At 31.2% G+C, this 20,407-nt stretch overlaps 1 protein-coding gene across 4 annotated transcripts in view; it reads right to left on the bottom strand.

Annotated features, from left to right (window-relative positions):
• LOC129913250 (tyrosine-protein kinase Fer) overlaps positions 1-20,407 on the bottom strand; it is a 114,081-nt gene extending 93,674 nt beyond the window's left edge. For all 4 annotated transcript variants that reach the window (XM_055991830.1, XM_055991831.1, XM_055991832.1 and 1 more), the window contains exons 1-2: positions 19,104-20,407; positions 8,007-8,194 (exon numbers count right to left, since the gene is read on the bottom strand). In XM_055991830.1, coding sequence (XP_055847805.1) covers positions 8,007-8,194; positions 19,104-19,299 — 384 coding nt within the window. In that variant the 5' untranslated portion in view covers positions 19,300-20,407. The remainder of the gene's footprint in view (positions 1-8,006; positions 8,195-19,103) is intronic.

Raw genomic sequence — 20,407 nt, 5'->3', positions numbered from 1 at the left:
ATTTTATAGCCTTTAACTCTATCAAATATTATACACTTTGGCCAAAAAACAAGTGATTTTTGGGTTTTTTAGCATTTGAGTAGGGTTGCCGAGTACTTGTCTGCATTTGCGAGGTGGCACCCGACATTTTTTAGATAGAAGAGAGTCTAAGCTATACAGGATGTATTTTGTAGCCTTTAACTCTATCAAATATTATACACGTTGGCCAAAAAACAAGTGATTTTTGGGTTTTTTAGCATTTGAGTAGGGTTGCCGAGTACTTGTCTGCATTTGCGGGGTGGCACCCGACATTTTTTAGATAGAAGAGAGTCTAAGCTAAACATGATGTATTTTACAGCCTTTAACTCTATCAAATATTATACACTTTGGCCAAAAAACAAGTGATTTTTGGGTTTTTTAGCATTTGAGTAGGGTTGCCGAGTACTTGTCTGCATTTGCGGGGTGGCACCCGACATTTTTTAGATAGAAGAGAGTCTAAGCTAAACATGATGTATTTTACAGCCTTTAACTCTATCAAATATTATACACTTTGGCCAAAAAACAAGTGATTTTTGGGTTTTTTAGCATTTGAGTAGGGTTGCCGAGTACTTGTCTGCATTTGCGGGGTGGCACCCGACATTTTTTAGATAGAAGAGAGTCTAAGCTAAACATGATGTATTTTACAGCCTTTAACTCTATCAAATATTATACACTTTGGCCAAAAAACAAGTGATTTTTGGGTTTTTTAGCATTTGAGTAGGGTTGCCGAGTACTTGTCTACATTTGCGGGGTGGCACCCGACATTTTTTAGATAGAAGAGAGTCTTAGCTAAACATGATGTATTTTATAGCCTTTAACTCTATCAAATATTATACACTTTGGCCAAAAAACAAGTGATTTTTGGGTTTTTTTAGCATTTGAGTAGGGTTGCCGAGTACTTGTCTGCATTTGCGGGGTGGCACCCGACATTTTTTAGATAGAAGAGAGTATTATCTAAAATATGGTGTTTAGTTTAGCTTTCTAGTGCATAAAAAGTTATACTGTTTTGTTCAAAGAAGATTTTTGTCAGTGTTGTTTTCATTTGGATGGGGTTGCCACATTTGTAGGGTCACGTCCTTTATATTATTTTATTATTTTTTTTGTACTATTTTGGCTTTCGTTTGGCTTTTCAAATTTGTTTTTATCTGGCCAAACAACAAAGATATGAATGTATTAGTTATGTGACAATTTTTCCTTTCAAATAGGGTTGCCACATGGAAGTTCCCATTTTAGAAGTGGCAACCCTATTTTTTTATTTTCAGTATCAATTTATCTTTCATTTGACACTAATTTTAACCTCTAACCTTATGAGCTAAGTAACTCGACGGTCGCCGCTTGGACTATCAGTTATAATGATTTTTTTAATACAAAAGCATATACAAATTCTTTTTCAAAAAATAAAGGAGAATGGGCATTTTGGACGTTCGGCAGCCATTAATAGATTTGGTATCAAATGAAAGCACTTAACTTAGGAATAACTTTTAGTATGGACGTTTTGCTGCAAAGCATTAGATATAGATATTGCAATATTCGCAGTGTTAATGCATTATGCAATTTTAAAAGGACAAAGTGAATAATATATTGATTTTGAATATGTTATAGGTATCCATTTGTGAGACACGTCACAGGGAAAAAACTTTTCAAAAATACTTTCATGACTTAACTACATCAATAAATGAGAAAATCATTTTTGGCCAAGCAACGTCCACTTTCAAATATGCCCAATATCCTTTCCTGACTTAAAAATAATAAAAATTTTTTTTTGTTAAAAATCAATTTTTCGAAAACAGAACATTGTTTTTTTTTGACGTGATAACGTCTTATAAATCGACGAACCATGGCAGTCACCACAAAAAAGTGACGCCATTTTCTCCCGTTCCACTCTTGCACTTTAGCAGTGCGGAAAAAAATTTCAATTCAAAATTAAAAATAAACTATTAGAGGTAAAAAATCTTCTATAGCGTATTTGAAAGATAATAACCTAAAGCTTAATCCAAATGAAGGATTTTTTAAAATTCCGTCATTTAATAGGGTAAACAGGGGTAAAACGGAAAGATAAAGTTTGGGCTAAAATCTTAACGGAAGAAACAAGTTTTTAAAAAACACGGTTTTTGACCGTTTTTAACCAATTTTCATCGTTTTTTTATTTTTATCTCTTTTTCTTTAATAGATACAGGAATAAAATATATGGAGTAATGATAGACCATGGCCACGACTAAATATGTGCGAAGTTTCAATCATTTTCGTAAACACAATTTTGAGATAACGGTAAAATAAAATTTTCGAATTCAACAGGTTATAACTTTTGACCAAAAGCAGATAGAAATTTTATTAAACTTTTATGAGCATCCTGATACAATTACCTTTCATTTGGTATATCACACATAACGGTAGACTAACTACACTCAAAAAATTTCATGTGTAAATAGTACTAATAACTGCGTACATTCTACGAATTTTATTCGTGGTTTTCAGCCACGAATGTTATTCGTAAAATGGACGTTTATTAGTACTTTTACGAATATTTTATTAGTATTCGTAGAAAATCATGCGTACATTGTACGAATACTATTAGTAGATTTACATTCCCATTCGTACATTGCACGAATAATTTGTAGTATTTACTAATGCTTTTCTCATTCATTCGTACATTGTACAGCACTATTCGTATATTGTACGAATAGCATTGAAATATTTACAAATGGCTTTACTAATAATTCGTACATTGTACAGTGCTATTCGTATAATGCACGAATGTTATTTATTGTAGAACTTTCCGCCATTGGTTTTTTTCCTGAAATTTCTTGAAATAATTACCCATGCATATAACTGTACTTCAAAACTATAATAATTTATTGCATACATTTTTTAAAATTTATTAGTTTTTGGACTTAAATATTATACCACATGTATTCCCTGGTGTTCATATTGTTTTTCGTGGAAGACCACTGAAAATATATACATAAACATATAACATTGAAAATCGCTCGAAAGAATGTCTTTACTTACAATAAATATTTTAGAAAAGTACTTCTAACCAGAGAGGTTTTGATATGGTCCGCCATTTGCCAATTGGTAAAGCTGATTGTTGATGAATTCTTGATGCAAACCTTGGAAGAATATTCTAAAATGAAAGTTAAAAGGCAAAAACTAAATTAGGATTACTGAAATAAGCTATAAAGGACAATGATTTAATCTTAAACATAGATTACTCACCTGATTTTTGTTGTGATTCTGGTTGTTCAGTCGATCCTTGGTTCTGTAATCACTTCAAACACTATTTTTACAAACTTTATGTTACTAAATTATCGAATTATATTTTCCGTGAAATATAGGCGATCTACTAGCGACGACACGCGTATAGCAACTAACTTTTTGATGCTATTTAGGAATGGAAAATGATTAACAAATAACGGAAATAACGGATATTTCGGTTCAAATTTGGTACCACTCAACGAATTATTCGTATATTCTACGAATAATGCGTACAGGCACCCTACGAATAAATTTCTCTACGAATATTAGTATTTACTTAGTAAATAGTACGAATTTATTAGTAAATACTACGAATACAATGCAAGAAACTACGAATGCATTCGTACGAAGAATTTACGAATGTTATTAGTTATATGTACGCAATAATTCGTACAATGTACTAATAAAAGTTGTTTAATTTTTGTTTACGAATAAAATTAGTACATTGAACGAATAAATTCGTGGATACTACTACAGTTATTCGTAAAATTTTACTAATGCATTCGTAAATTTTCTACTGCACGAATACTGCGTGTATTTTACGAATATGCGTACAATGCACGAATATTTTTGTTACGAATGCCATTCGTAGCCGTTTTACTAATAAATTTTTTGAGTGTACAAGCTACACAATGTCTAATCAAGAAACTTGCGAAAAACCTCAAAACACCAGTGGAGATTTGTTGCCCCCCGAACAGCCACCAGTGTGGGAAGTACCGTAATCATGGAAATTTGACAGGATTGACTTTAAAAAATTCTAACTTCTCTTGTAGGTATCTTTGAAATGAGATTGATACGTCATATGAAAGGTGATATAATAAGCTTTCACATGGTATCAATTTTTTTTTAAATTGATTCCATAGCGTGAGAACATAAAAATAAATGTTTTTTTTTTGCTTTTTTTAATGAAATTTGATCGAGTTCAAAAAATTCTAGCTCTTTTTGTAGATGTCTCATAGACCTGATCGATATATATATTTTGAGCTAAGACAAAAAGCTTTCAGATGGTATAAAATTTTTATAGGTTGTTAGGGAAAAAATGGAATTAATGACGTGAGAAGGTAAAAATTCATGTTTTTTTTGCTTTTTTGATGAAAATGATAAATTATCAATAAATTATTTTTATACTTTTTGCGCATCGTAAAAAATTAAAAATGGTTTTATTTTTAAGAAGAAATACTTGGCTTTTAAAATGCATAATTTTTTTTGTAAGCTTTTAAAATAAAAAAAAATAATATAATGAGAAAATAAAAAAGATATTTTTTTAAGCTTTTTCTTGTCAATTATGATTGTTTGAAAAAATGTAAACGCTTCAATTGACTCATTTTAAACAAAAGCACACATCCTGTTTTCTGACGACGTTATCACGTAAAATCATCCTCCGTAAAGCGGCTTTACAGACAACCTCTTTTTTTTTATGTTGTGGTTTCAGTTGCTTCAAAATTGTCCATAAAATAGCCTTTCAAACTTATTTAATTTTTTTTTAACTATTTGACATTATTATCTTTTTAACCGGCTCTAACATAAAAAAAAAAAACATTTCTAATGCACCCAATTAGCGTTTAATTTTTTTTTTTTTTTTTTGCATAGAGGAATTGGCAACTTTGTTACTTTTTCTTTTAATCGGATTCGAATTAAAATTGTGTTAGCTAACTAAAGGAAATTGAACCATGTCTGATCTCTAAGGCACAACATGCCTACACTAAAGGGAAATCGGTGGAAACTGCTCTCCATTCTCTGGTTAGCACCATTGAATACTCTCTACACTACAAAGAGTACACTCTTGTCGCCTTTTTAGACATAGAGGGTGCTTTCAATAATGTCAGGAACTCAGCAATCATGAATGCTCTTGACAATCTCAAAATAGAAGACTCGCTTAAGAACATGATAGAAATCATGCTTAGTAGCAGGATTATCAGTTCAGAGTTGGGAAACTTCAAAACCCGTAGAGCAGCCAACAGAGGGACCCCTCAAGGAGGGGTCTTATCGCCTCTCCTATGGAACTTAGTAGTCAACGAACTGCTGCTAGACCTAGAGGGAGAAGGTTTTAAGGTTATCGCCTACGCGGATGATGTGGCAATTGCCGTATCGGGCAAATACCCACAGACACTTGCAGAACTTCTACAAACAGCTTTAAACAAGCTAATTCACTGGGCTAGAGGATGTGGATTGGATATTAATCCCCACAAAACGGATCTTGTCCTTTTCACGAGGAAATACAAGATTCCAGACTTCAAACTCCCTACAATTAAAGAGGTAACACTTACTCTATCCGATCAAGCTAAATACCTAGGACTCATTTTTGATAAAAAACTGACCTGGAAGCTCAATATTGAAGAAAGAGTTAAAAAAGCCAATGTGGCACTCTTTTCATGCAAAAAAGCCATTGGTGGCAAATGGGGATTTTCTCCTAACATTGCACACTGGCTGTACACATCGGTCATAAGACCAATACTTACATATGGGATGGTAGTTTGGTGGACCGCACTGGACAAAACGATAAACTTAAACAAGCTTATCAAAGTCCAAAGGTCAGCAAGTATGTGCATAAGCGGTGCGCTGAGGTCAACCCCTTCTGACGCCCTAGACATACTTCTAAATCTCACACCCCTAGACATCTTCAGCAAACAAGTAGCAGCTAGCTCAGCTACTCGTCTAAAAGCAACCTCTCAGTGGACCAGTAATCATATTGGCCACACAAACATTCTAAACAACTTCGGATTCCTTCCGGATCGTCTAGACTATACTACACCTCAACTGGTGTTCGATAATAATTTCCAGAATTCCATTCCCTCCAGAACTGAATGGGAGAACCTTAGTACTCTGGATAATGACTCTCTACACTTCTATACTGATGGTTCAAAAACCAATGAAGGTGTAGGAAGTGGCATATTTTCGGAAAAACTGAATCTCAGTCTCTTCTTCCGCTTACCAGACCAATGTAGCGTGTTCCAAGCAGAAATTCTGGCGATTAAGGAGGTTCTCTCTTGGCTCAGAGAAAACGTAATATCCAACACGGATATTCGGATCTTCTCGGACAGTCAAGCAGCCATTAAATCTCTTGCCTCTGTCTCTACAAACTCAATCACGGTCCTCGACTGTCAAACATCTCTAAGGGAGATGTCTGAGCAGTTTAACATTCACCTCGTATGGGTGCCGGGACATAGAGACATCCCAGGCAACTGCAGGGCAGACGAACTTGCCAAACTAGGAACAATTACTCCTCTTCAACCAGAAAGGAACAATATAGGAACACCTATCGCTACATGCAAACTTATGCTAAAGCAGGACGCTTTAAAGAAAACCAACCTCAGATGGACTCAGAGTAATACTTGCCTAGCTACTAAACAAATATGGCCTTGTATAGACTTGAAACGTTCAAAGGGTTTGTTAAATTTAAACAGAATGCATATTAGCTGCACCATAGGTGTCCTTACAGGACACTGTCTAATAGGTAGACACGCAAAAAGAATGGGCGTGTTCTCTAACGATTTCTGCAGAAGTTGCATGGATGAAGAAGAAGAGGAAACTGTTCAACATCTTCTGTGCACCTGCCCTGCTCTATCTAATAGAAGAAAACTCTATCTAGGAGAATTCTTCTACGATTACACTAGTGATCTAGTGAAAACGGACGTTAAAAGTCTATCTTCATTCATAAGAAGCACCGAGTGGTTCGGCTAGTGAGTCCCAACTTGCTAGTCTTTTGTGGTATCACAATGGATCCATAAGGGTCTAAGTGTGTCGGGTAATTTGCCTGACAGCCACTACTACCTAACCTAACCTAGCTAACTAAACACATGGATGCGGTAGTATAATTTGAATGTGCAATACATATAATACAAGAACATTTGCCCTAAAAATATTTAAAAATTCTACTTTTACTTTTCCGTGAGTTTATTTTATTTACGACTATCTAACACAGTCAGAAACTTTAAATTGCATTTTGCTTGTTTATCTTATCTCTTGAACACCTCCGGTGTGGAAAAGCAAATAGTAGATACCAATGTTAATATTTATTGATAAATAATTTATATTCGCAGTTATATCAACCTAAAAATCCCAATAAAAAAAAATACCCCAATACTTGAAACATTTTATTATTATTTTAATGGCTTGGTCTGTTTTATTTTTTGGAATAAAGTAAGACGAAATTTTAATACAATGTCGGTTAGGGTAGGTGTTTAACTTTAAGAATATGTACCTAATTACAACCACCAGTAATTATTAATTGAAGTCATCTCGAATGAACCCATAGGTCATTGTCCCAAGAACATTATCATTTCTGTATTAATAAAGTAAGTAAAGAACTCTAACAACAAAACCTCTATATCAACAAACAATATTCTAATTTATTTCCATCGATTACAACGATATCTAACAATCGTCCGGGAATATTCATCTGTCGGCATCTAATAGATTATTCAAGTAGGCATATTTAGATTGTTTCTATTGTTTACAAAATGCCTCAGCTGGATACTATATTTACACTTCAATCACTACAAACATATTTATAGAGAGTCGTATTGTCTGCGTTCTTAACACTTGCTTGCTTTATTTATAGAGTTTGTTTTAGGTTTATTTTTTATTCGTGTGATAGCTGTATTTTAAAAATAGTCTCGAGACATTGAAAACTATTTTTAGTTGCATTTTTAGAAGTTTTGTGTTTTGTAATTTAGTGTAAACCGAGAGAGAGAGAGAGTAAAATTTTGTATTCTTATTGCGTATCAACTTACATGATTTAAACGTACTGCAATTTTTGCATGCTCCTCTTGATAAGACTTGCGGGCTTTCCGTTTATCCTGTGAAAGATGAGCCAATTTTTCGCATATTACTTCCAAGAGTTCAGCATTTATGCGGAATTGTTTAGCTTGTTGATCTAATTCGTCCATGTAGGAGCGCCAGGATTTTGTTATGAGGCTGCCTGTAATTTAGAAAATTAACAAAATTAATTAGATATGAGAATTATATTTGAAATGAAATTTTGAAACAAAAACTACTTTATTGTAAATTATAGCGGAAAGATCTTAAATATGATTAAAAAAACTCGATAAAATAGTTCACCGGCTTTATTGTTTCAGATATATGTAACACCCTTGCTCTGATTTTCGTATTTTCGTTAAAAAAAAGAAGTGTTCCACATTTCAATTATTTTTCCATTCTTGCGAATTCTGGTGTTCTAAAAAACTATCGAGTTGCTATAATTTTTCAAACGCTAAAGTGCATCTTTGGATAGCATAGTTTACAGTTTAAAACACAAATTTCGGTAGTCCTTAGTCCCTACGTCTACGTATAGGAAAAACCGAAAATAGTAGTAAAATAGTAGTAAAAACATAGATTGATGGGACACTTAAATGGTCAGAGCAAGATCACTGATAGATTTATAGTTAAAAATTCGATGTATCATAATTTTATTTTTTAGGTACTTATAGTTTTTTCTGGTCCATAAAAAAAATTATCACTAAAGATTTTGTTTACTCTTTTGTTTTACTCTTCGAAATTCTCAATTTTTTATGGGACAAACTTCAAGACTTGTATGACCATTTGGAAAAAGTTCAGTTTCGGTCAAGCATCGATAGTACCTTAAAGTGGCAAGTTCGATTTAAAATGTGATAAAATGCGATATAGTTACTATATATAAAGTTATGCATTCGTACAAAAAAAAAGTTGAGATAGCATTTTTTCATGACATTACGATGATAGAGAATGCCAAAAAAGTGGGTCCCGGAAGTCCGTCTGTCTGTCCGTCTGTCAGTCTATCTGTAAACGAAGCTACAGCCTAAACGGATGGACCGATTGATGTCAAACTTGGTATGTAGCATTATTTGGCGACTTTCCAGAGGAGTTTTTGGAATTATTTTTTTTTTACCCAAAATGTAAGTTTTAAGACAAGGTCTATCTTTCAATGAAAATTTTTTTTTCTGAAAATCGTTATTAACGGTACCTGCCATAGAACGGTTTTTTTTTAAATCCGATTGTCTCCGAAAATGCTCATTCGATTTCAACGAAACTTTTTGTGAAGCATTTACATAATTTAAAAATAAGCCAAAAACAAAATTTCCAAAAAAATAATTTTTGGATTTTTTAAAAAAATTTGAAATTTTTTTTTTGAAAAATCAAATTTTCGAAAACGGGACATTGAATTTTTTTGAAATTTTGTTTTTAGATGTTGATTAGTGATTTCTACAAAATGGCATACCAATTTTATTTTAAAACTTTTTTTTTTCCAAAAAATTATTTATAAAAAATTAGTTTTTTAAAAAACGGCTCTAACGATTTTGAAAAATTTGTTTCTAAAAATGCATCTTAATATAGCAATCAAAACTGCATACTTGTTTTGGAGGGCAATTCGATTTCAGATTTTGTTTTATTTTTTTTTTTTGAACGAATTTTATTTTTTTTATTTTTTTTTACATATATGTACCTACATTTTCCAAATTTCTATATAAAAAGTGTTAAAAATTTAAGCAACTTGAACTCTAAGAGCAAGTTCCTGCTACCAAGTCGTGCATTTTATTTTGTCAGCTAAGCAAGCAGAGACGCGAAATTTGACTTAATATTTAGTCCTTAACTTTTCCGAATCTGCCCATTCTTAGAAGGCTTTAAAATTACTGATACAAAATTGCGAACGTTTCTGACTTAAGCCCAATCGCCAAAATTCAATGTCTTAACTTATTGATTCAATTGGACGCTTAGTTAGACATTCAGGATCTTTGATGTTCAATCATAAGTACTTTCTAGACGATAAGTCCTCTAATACAAATCATTTGCATTTGGGGGTACCAAACAAAATCAACAGAATATAAGTTTTTAAAAGTTTCAATAAACTAAAAAGCATTTGATTTATTTATCGATGACTGTTACTTAAAGATTGAATGTCTTCTTCATTTAATTTTAGAAATATTTTACACTAATCCACAACTCTATTTCAAATAATTGTGTGACAATCTTGCAATTCATTTTCTTATCTAAAAATGTTTACCTTCTTACTTTCACATAAAGAGTTAAATCCATTTAAAATGTTATCCATTTTTGTAAAATGTCAATGAACGTGATAAATGAATTACTTGTCGAATCCGAGAGTGAAAGTTAAAACCTATTGTGTGTGTCTCTCTTTAATTGATTCACGTTCAATTTCCAGATTTATATTTTTTTCTTTAGATTATATTTTATTGACTTATGCATAAATTAATTTTAAATCGTTCGTGTACTTTGTATAATTTAAAAAACAAAAAATTTGAGTATGAGTGAATCCCCTCTGAAATAAAATCACAACTCTTGACGCAATATACAATTTGTTGTTTAACCAAATAATAAATTTAAAATTCGCTTAAGATTTGAGTAGGTACTTTTGTGAAGATAAGAAAAAAAAATATTTATGTACACAATTTGCCAACACAAATAAAAAGTATTAAACAAAAAATAAAAAAACAAAAATTTGTGCTGGTACCTACTTAAAATTATCATGACTAATTTGAGATCATGTTTAACAAATAATTGATTGAATAATAAATAAGGCCAAAGTTTATACTGACTAATTATTTTAATTAATCTTGTACAGATGAAAATTAAATGTTAAAATAAACTGGTATCACTGATATCAGGAAGTAATGTTTTGAAATTTCTGGAATTTCATACTGATTTCGTGCATTGTTCACAAAGTACACTAGTTTACAAAAAAATTAAAATTTTTTTGACAGCAAGTTCCGTTATACTTATATTTATATAGATTCGAGCTCAAGAATCTCAAAAATCTTATCTAAAACAATGTTTATGAATGATTTTTTCAAAGTTTTTTGTCGTTTTTTTTTCCTGCCCACTTCGGGCTATAAATTGAGTGATAGGTAATTGTTTTAACAGAAAAACCGGCACCTGATAGCTGAATAATTAAGCAACAAACACTGGAATAACTTTTTGGGACACTCGAGATGTTAAAGTGCAATGTATCATAAGTCATAACATTAAAAAAAAACAGATTTTTAAAAGATAATTAAATTTCCTATCGATATATATGTTATGTATATCCTTTTCAAAATGTTTAAAATTAAAATATTGTAAAAAACTCAAGATTTAGATTTTTTATTTCAGTGAGAAATTTTTTTTGGCAAAAATTTCTTCTAAAAATCGATTTTTTAAAATATTTTATTACATTACACTTAAACATCTGGAGTGAACCAAAAAAGTTATTCTAGCGTTTGTTACTTATTTATTCAGCTTTCAGGCGCCGGTTTTTCTGTTAAAATAATTGTTATTCAAGATATAGCCCGAATACTAAGTATGCAGGAAAAAAAAACAACAAAAAACTTTGAAAAATTATATCTAAAAAACGTATCTATCGTAATTTTTTTAAAGTGATTTTCGAGTTCCTGAGGTCAAAGTACATAAGAAAAAAATTGTGGGATTGAGTGTCCATTTTGGCTGTAAACCAGTGCTACAATACAGTCCATAACAGAGTTCCCATCAATAAAATTTTTAATAGAGAAGTGGTTTTGTGGTTTCATTTCCCATGTTGAACTTAACCTATGGCATCGGGGCAAAAGGTTGTTGTCCTCTAAATTCGGTTTCGAACCTTTTAATTACTTTTTTTTTCAATTTACTAAATTCTTTGATGTCCCAAACCATAATTTACCTCAAAAACATGGTGCAACCTCATTTAACTGTAATAAATTAAAATAAAATTAATTCATTTTCTTGATCGCAACACCCATTTGCACATTAACATTGAAACAAACTATGAAAAAAAAAAAAAAAACAAGTAGGTAAACAGTGATGCTGCTAAAAGCAATTACCATCACCTTGTGAAGTTGGCCAAAGCCGACAGGCGTAAACTGTAACTCCGTTTCGATGAAAACCACTAGCCATGTAATTGTTTTTTAAAAATTAAATTAAGTAGTGTTACATCAATTATTCTTTTTTTTTATTTTATGTTTTTTTTTTATATATATGTATAAACACGTTATTTCCTTTGTTTTGGCTGAGCTTTATTTTGCAATTTATTTGCTTAGTCTGCTGGAATGTGTTCAACTTCAACTAGATATATCTGTGTATATTTATGTTGGTTTTAAACGATGTTGATTGCCACTTTGCTGCTGCTGGTAAAACTGAAGCTGAATGCAGAGAAGCAAAGGAAAAAAAGCTACATCATTGGAAAAACGAAAGAAATGTATTTTCTTTTTTTCCAGAGATTATACCCGGTCGACTGTTAGTGGCATTTTGATTGAGGTGCCAACGATCTGAGCCACACACAGCGAGTGTGAACAATTTAATTTAATTACAGACTTTTTATAAGTGAAGGAGCTGAGTGATGGGCATGCGGTATTTTATACAATTCTTTCCAAATAATAATAAGCATAATTTTCATTGCCAAGAATAATATAAACAAAAAAATACAAAAACAAAAATACAACAAAAAAAATCATTGCTAACACGGCTGGTGGGTGTGGTTGGTGTTGAATTAATTCTAAAAATACTTTAACAGAAGGCTTAGAAATCGAATTTTCTTGTGTTTTTTCTGATGATTGTGTAGTAGCTGGATAAATGTTGTTGTGCATTGTTTGCATTATCTCTGGAAAATTCCCAAAAAAATAATACAATTTCTCAATATGTTTGTGGGGCTTAAAAAAGAGAAAGATAGTAGAATGGTAAGGAAACATTTTACTTAAGATAAGTCATTATCTTTGTTAATGATTTTTTTATAGATAAATGAATGTTTTAAGGGAGTTTAAAAGTTATTTAAGTTTTGTTTATAAAAAAAGACAAAAAACATATAAGCATTTTTGATTCGTAGGTAAGACAGTCATTTTAGACATTATAAGTAGCAAAAAATTGCACTGCACTGATTTTTCGGGATGTTGTTAAGATAGATACTATAGTACTTTATAACCATGTTTGCAGCTCCGAAGGACTAGTCTAACTTCGTGATGAGCGAAAAACCGCAAACTTTTCATACATTTTTCAGTTTCTGAATAATATGGAAAAATTCAGTAAACGAAGTTAAAATTTGCTATTATTTCACCGCAACTGCACCTCTGTAGGCCCAAAACTTCTTGAAATATATCACTCCAAAGGACTTCATTACAGTTAGTGATTGATTGCTCATTTGTCTTGCATAAATCATCTGAGGTCATTTTTAAACCATCCTCATTCTCTATATAGAGGCAAGATGTACGGAAAGCCAAATGCAATATTGTGCTTGTTCCACGGGCGACTTGCAAACTGCGAACTTAGAGGGTCACTGTGGCGTATGAGAAACTTATTTTAAAATCTTAAAATTGTTTTATTCTTCAGTAATTAATAAAACGAATAAATCTTTTTTTACCATACTGTTATGGTTTCATTAGTCGTGCAGAGATGGGAACTTACTCTAATGTAGAACTACAAAATTTTTTTTAAACAATTAAAAAGCGTTATTTGCCCGATACTAGCCCGTATGCACAAAAAATAGTAAATGATTTTACTTGAAAAATTGTAAAGTATGAACTTTTTTATAAACATTTTGTGCATATCAAACCTAGTTTAAACTTATTAATTTTCTCTTGCTAGTATTTCCTATTAGGCCAGTCATTATATACATTTGGAAATGCAAAATGACCGAGAAAGCTAAATTTTGGATATGTTGTAGAGGATGCTTAAAAAAGCTTAACTTGAAGTTTTCGACCAAGATTTCCTATGAGCTTTTTCCGACATTTTGAAAAAAAGGATACAATTGGTTTTTTGACAATAACTCGGCTATCTGACGTGATGCGAAAATTTTACAAGAAGCTTTTTTGTAGCTTTTAATTAGTTCTACAATTCATGCATACAAATTGTTTGTGTATCATGAACCGTTTTCGAGATATCGATTAAAAAAGTCAAAAACATAGGACATGCCATTTGTTTTTTGACATAATCTATTTTTGGGTGATGAATATCGAAAAAATTATCAAAATAAAATTTGTAGACCAAATTCAGACCTACAATGTCGTATTTTTATATTTTTTTTTTTTTTTTTTGACAAAAATTACGACTTCCAGCCGGCCGCAAAGTCGTTTAGTCCGCACCCACCGCCAAGCAAGCCGCCCCACACTGGTCGATTCAGTACATCGTAGCTGGTCAAAAGTCGAAAAAAAAGTTGTTGTCAACATAAAAAATACCGTTAGGCCGAAAGTAAATATTCTTAAACAACAAAAAACAACAAAAATAATTTTTTGATTCCGTTATTTTATTAATGGGAAGCATCTCAATGTAATCATTCATGATTTGCTCACTCTCTATTTTAACGTCCGCGAGTTAACAAGTGTTTACAAAGTGATAGTTTATGATAAAAGTGATTAATTGAGTTGAACAAAAAAATGTCAGAAAATGCTAGTGGTATGTATTTTTAAATTCAATTTGTTTTTTGTAAAAAAAAAAGTCGGATTCTATTTCTATTAACTGAATGTTGTAAGGCATTTTTTTTGATAGTTCTCAGATGTTTGTTTTTTACTTTTTGGACGATTAAAAAAAAGTGCCGAAGAGTGCCATCGTGAGTTTTTTATATTTTGTAGTTTGAATCATTACCTTTAATTTGATGCTAAAATTAAGTGCCGAAAACCGCCGCAAACAATTTTTTTTTTCGTCTCTTTCAGGTACCAATCCGCTCTTTTTAAGGTGACCATTTTTTTTACGGAAAGACATTGTTCAAGATTGTCAAGCTTGTAGAGCATGAACTGTTATGTGTGATATATGAAATGAAAGGTTATATTATATCTTTTCAAAATAAAAATAAATCAAATTTAAAAATGCTCTATGTAAAAAGATATTACGTGTCAAAAAAAAGACCATCTTTTTACCGTTATCTCAAAAATGTGACTATGAAAATGATTGAAATTTTGCACTGGCTTTTATTTAAATTTCCTACTAATTTGATTAATATATCTATCAAAACGAAAAAGATATAAATAAAAAACGGTCAAAAGGGCTCGAAAACGGTCAAAAATTTGGGAAAAAGAAATATTTTTTCCCATTAAGGATATCTCGGGCAATAAAAAAAAATCAGAAAGATTTAAACAGGCATTGGAAGATGGAAAACAGTTCTTATAGAAACCGTTACTAAATATGTTCAAACAATTTTCCTTATATAAAAGAATAAGGTCCGAAGTACCCAAAAAAAAACGTTTTTTTGCATCTTCTAACGGTAATATTTCAAAAACGGGAGCTGATTAATTTTTTTTAACTTCGGATTCGAGTTTAGGACACCGAAAACCTCCAGAAAAGTATATTTTTGTTTCGGCAAAATAACCCTTATAAACCAGTGTAATAGTTTAAGCTGTACATTGATATAATTAATATAGCAGCTAAGGTGAAAAAACTGCTAACAGGCACAGGAAGAACGGGAGACCAGGGTTCATCGATTTGTAAGGCGTTATCACATTAAAAATAATATTCAAAGCCAATAAGACATACAAAAGAATTAAGTCCACCTAGTGACTCAAAATCGACCACTGTGCGCCCGTTCGGTTGTAAAAAAAAACAATCATTCATGTTTTTTTTTAATGTTTATATTATTATATCAGTAACACATACATACAAATGTCTGTATTTATTTATTAAATAATGAGAAGAGGATGGTAATGGTTTTTTTGTAACCCCAATTTTATTAACCCAAATTACCTTTCGAAAGTCAAAAACTTAGGACATGCCATTTGTTTTTTGACATAATCTATTTTTGGGTGATGAAACCCAAAAATAGATTATGTCAAAAAACAAATGGCACTATTAAAAGCTACAAAAAAGATAGCCGAGTTATTGTCAAAAAACCAATTGTATCCTTTTTTTCAAAATGTCGGAAAAAGCTCATAGGAAATCTTGGTCGAAAACTTCAAGTTATGCTTTTTTAAGCATCCTCTAAAACATATCCAAAATTTAGCTTTCTCGGTCATTTTGCATTTCTAAGCCGTTTTTTCCGACATAATGACTGGCCTATATTTTTTATGCCTACGGGCCACTGTCTGTTGACTTTATCGACAGGTGCTTTTTTGTGTGCTTATGCTTACAGTAAGGTAATAAATTAAGTGCTATTGTAATTGTCAAGTTGTGGGCTTATCGTCTAATCCAGCCATACTCAGCCTTTTTTAGTATAGCTGGTTTAATTCGTTTTATAGAGATCTTTTTTCACCATTCGCTTTGTAGAACGTTTACATCTTACCGAGAGCTTCGATTTTGCTAATGATTCGATCTGCTTTTTATATATAAAGCGATAAACAGTTTCTTGAACCGTTGGCTGACTCTGTAAAGTTAAGACCCCAACCCATAGAATCCGTTGCGTGCGTTGCGTCAATCAATCCGTTGAAGTTGAAGGATGGGACAGAAGAAAGGGGTGACCAATAGAATACGCCGCTCCATATGACGGATTGCTTTTTGACAGCTCACTTCAAATTCCAAGGTGTGTTCGATATTTTATCGCTGAATGTGCATGTGCACTAATAAAGTTCGGATGCAAAAAATTGTTAACTCTATTATCGTCGTTCATTTTTTTAATAAAAAAAAAATGTGCTACTAGATTTCATTTAGGTACTTGCTCTTCATTTAAAAACAATTTTTAATTACAGACTATCAATTGTAGGTATGACTTTGGTATTGCAAAATTGAACTCTACAACAGGATTTAGATATTTAATTGATATATATTTTATTAGATACATCATTAAATGTTACTTTTATTACGTTTTCTTCACAAATGAACAATTAATTTTAATTTTCCTCTGCGTAAATTGTCACATAAGGATTTATGTAGAACTTAAATGCTAAAGTTTCGATTCAGCAATTGGGTCTTAAATGAAGATAATATGTACTAAGCTTTTGTGTACGAATTTCTTGTTTTTTTTTTGTTCCGATACGTTTTTTTTATCAATATTCTTTGTGTAAAAAAAACTAAAAACCATTAAAGCCCACAGTGTATATCCTCACGCAAGTAAGACTTAAGCCAAGCAATAAATTGTGCATTAACTCCAATCTTGAACATGTTGGTACTTAAATTTCGTAGGAGAATTTATCAAATAACTTTCTAAAATTTGTAACAGTGTAATCGATTAAAGTTCTATTCCAAGGTTGTAAAAAAATATTTTTTTTTAACCCATTTGTTTTTCATTACAAATTAAAAAAAAAAATTATTGCAAAACAAAATGTTTACATTAAAAAAAAATATTTATTGCAACTGAAAAAACTTTCCACTAAAAATAAATTTTTTATTGCAACTGAAAAATATTTGCATTAAAAAAACTTTTTTTGCAAATAAAAAAATTTTGCATTAAAAAAATGTTATTTCAACTGAGGCGATGAGAAACAAAACTCGCTTTATCCATAATCATTAATTTTGAGAAAAACGGAAAAAACATTTCTAGTTTTATATGGGGCTAGTAGTAAAGCTCGACATTTAACTTGAATTTTGAAAGGGGATTTGAATAATTTTTCTACAAAACTAGTTTGCAAAACTGTTCAATGATACATACTCTATGAATGTGCATCAAAATCATATTTTTGAAAAAAAAAAAATGGATATAGCGAGTTTTGTTTCTCATCGCCTCAACTGAAAAATTGAAAATAAAATTTTTATTGCAAATACCTAAAAAATTTCTGCATTGAATTAAATATGCATTAAATATTTTTTTTTAATGTTCGTCGAATTTCTTACAATTTTGAATATTTGACCATACATTAGCAATTTCAACTATAACATTGAACCTAATATACCTAAGGCCAATAGGCCAAACAGTCAAAATTGATGTCGAATCAGAAATTACCATCTTACTTCTATAAGGGTTAAAAAGCGATGTATATTGAGCAAGTTGTTTTGAATTCGACAAAATATCTATTATCTTTAAAAAGCTTTCCGAATTTTTACTCTTCTACTCCAAATCATTCGTATAGTAACAGCCAATGTTTGGGAAAATGGCGCCCAAATATAGCTTTGTTTGCTATTTGAATATGATGCAAATATATTAAATCTAAAAAAAAAATTATAAATGTAGGTAGGTACCATCAGAATAACCCGGTTAACTGCATCAGTGTTTTACTGGATTTATGTATACTCTTTCAGTAGATGTCCTTGTGTTACGATGATGGCTAACACACTAAATAACAAAGTTAGCATTTCCTTAAGATTTTCCAAAGGGGAAAACAGATGATTGTTTCATTTATTAAATTTAAACATGTAAATCTTTTAGCCCTAATTTTTCAATCCATTTGTAGTCCAGTAATTTTAGGTTTTATCTGCGGAAAAATTCCTACTGGGCTCGATTTTGGTATAGACCTTCGTTACGGCGTTGTTATGAAGATGTGAAAAATCGACATTGATATCGCGTCCGCGTTAGAAGTTATAGAGGTCAAAAGGTCACGAAAATCGGTTGGATTTACAGAAAAAAATTACTGGGCTATTGACAAGCTAAAGAATATAATTATTTTATTTTTTTTATTTCTAAGAGCCAATTTTTCAATCTTCTAATAAACAGTTAGTTAACTGTTCGACGAATAAAGTTATTAGGCTCTTAAACAATCAGATAAAAACATTGAATTTTTCAATCAAGAATAATTTATTCTACAGAATAACAAAAAAAAATTGTCAAATTCAAAAATATTTAAAATTAAACGTCATTTTTATTCATGATTGTTTTTGTTTTCTTGTGTTCCACTCTATTTTTTTCAAAATTCTTTCAAAACAGATTTGACAACTGACACAATATTTTTGTTGAGATTATTCCTTAGAATAATTTTTATTCGTCTCTGAAAGAAGCAGATAGTTTCTTAATTTCATTTCAACCCATAATATTCTTGTTAACAAAAAAAAACAAATACGAACAAAATAAACCCTTCCATTACCTTGCATATCATCAGCACGATCAATTTTTAATCCCTGTTGAGCTACTGTTGCCAACCCAGCAGCATACTCCCTGTCACATTTTGCTTTCATTTGAAAACAACGTTTCATTGTTTCCATTAAACGCAATTCAGCATCCTGGCGCAATATAAGCGCCTCATGAGCCGCACGACCCTGAAGGGCCGTCGAAAAACCCATTGCCAGTTATTCGTAAAACTGAGTATCCTTTAAATGTCCAAATGACGTGATAATTTTATTGAAATCCAGTTATAGTTGGTTAATAACAGTAAAAATTTGATTTTTAAAAAATGACGTTTTTACAAAATGTCACCGCATTTCCTTCGTTAAATTTATGGATATCCTGTTTAACCGTTAAACAAAACAAGATGACAGCTATGATATTTAAACAAAAAAAAAAAATCAAACTTATTTTGGGAAATAATTGTATCAATCACATTTTGTTAATATAACTCAATTAATTATTTTATTGATTCTATGATACATAACTTTTATTTTTTATTCAATTTATCGATAGAAAAAAACTTGACGATTTTAAGATAGGTAAGTAATCACATTCACTTTTGGCTGGAAACACAAGACATTTGTTGTTGTCGCTGCAAAAAAAGGCACAAACAAAAAGAACTTTCACAATTTTTTTTTCTTTCTTTTTTGTTTGCTTTTTGTTTAAATATTTTATTTTCTTCTTCTTATTCTTCTCTTTTTTTTTAAAACTTTTAAATTAATTTATTGTTAAGGTCGCACACACAAGTTATTCAAATTTAGGTCGATGACAACAATCGAAATATTGTTGTTGTTCGACACTAAACTAATATTAACGGTGACTGACTATAATGACCCCGGTTAGAATATTTGTAAAATTTGCAAAAATGTTGCAACATTTGAATTTTTCTTTTCTAAAAAATTATTCAGAACTGCCAGCATTTAAATACGACACCACGACAACAAAAAAGACAAACGACCAAGACGACGAATCTATATCTTTTGTTTTTGGAGGTTTTATTTGTTGTTGTTGTTGTTATTGTTGTTGTATTTTCGATAATATAAACACTATAAACGACGGCACATCATCCATACACAATACTATAATATCGATAACTGTGTTACACACCTTGCGGCTGGTACAAGAACCGGATTATAGAGTGTATTCCGAATGATTTTGAGGCAAAATCTTTAAAAAGATACACTGCTGTATCTGTGAGATACACATGAAGCAAACAAGATACAAATAATTATGGACGAATCTATCCGCTACACCAAACGATTAGAGAGAGCGCTACGAACCGAA

This window comes from Episyrphus balteatus, chromosome 3 (genome assembly GCF_945859705.1).
Source record: "Episyrphus balteatus chromosome 3, idEpiBalt1.1, whole genome shotgun sequence".
In the NCBI taxonomy this organism is placed as follows: Eukaryota; Metazoa; Arthropoda; class Insecta; order Diptera; family Syrphidae; genus Episyrphus; species Episyrphus balteatus.
The sequence above is the reverse complement of the archived record's forward strand: the minus strand, read 5'-3'. Positions and strand labels throughout refer to the sequence as shown.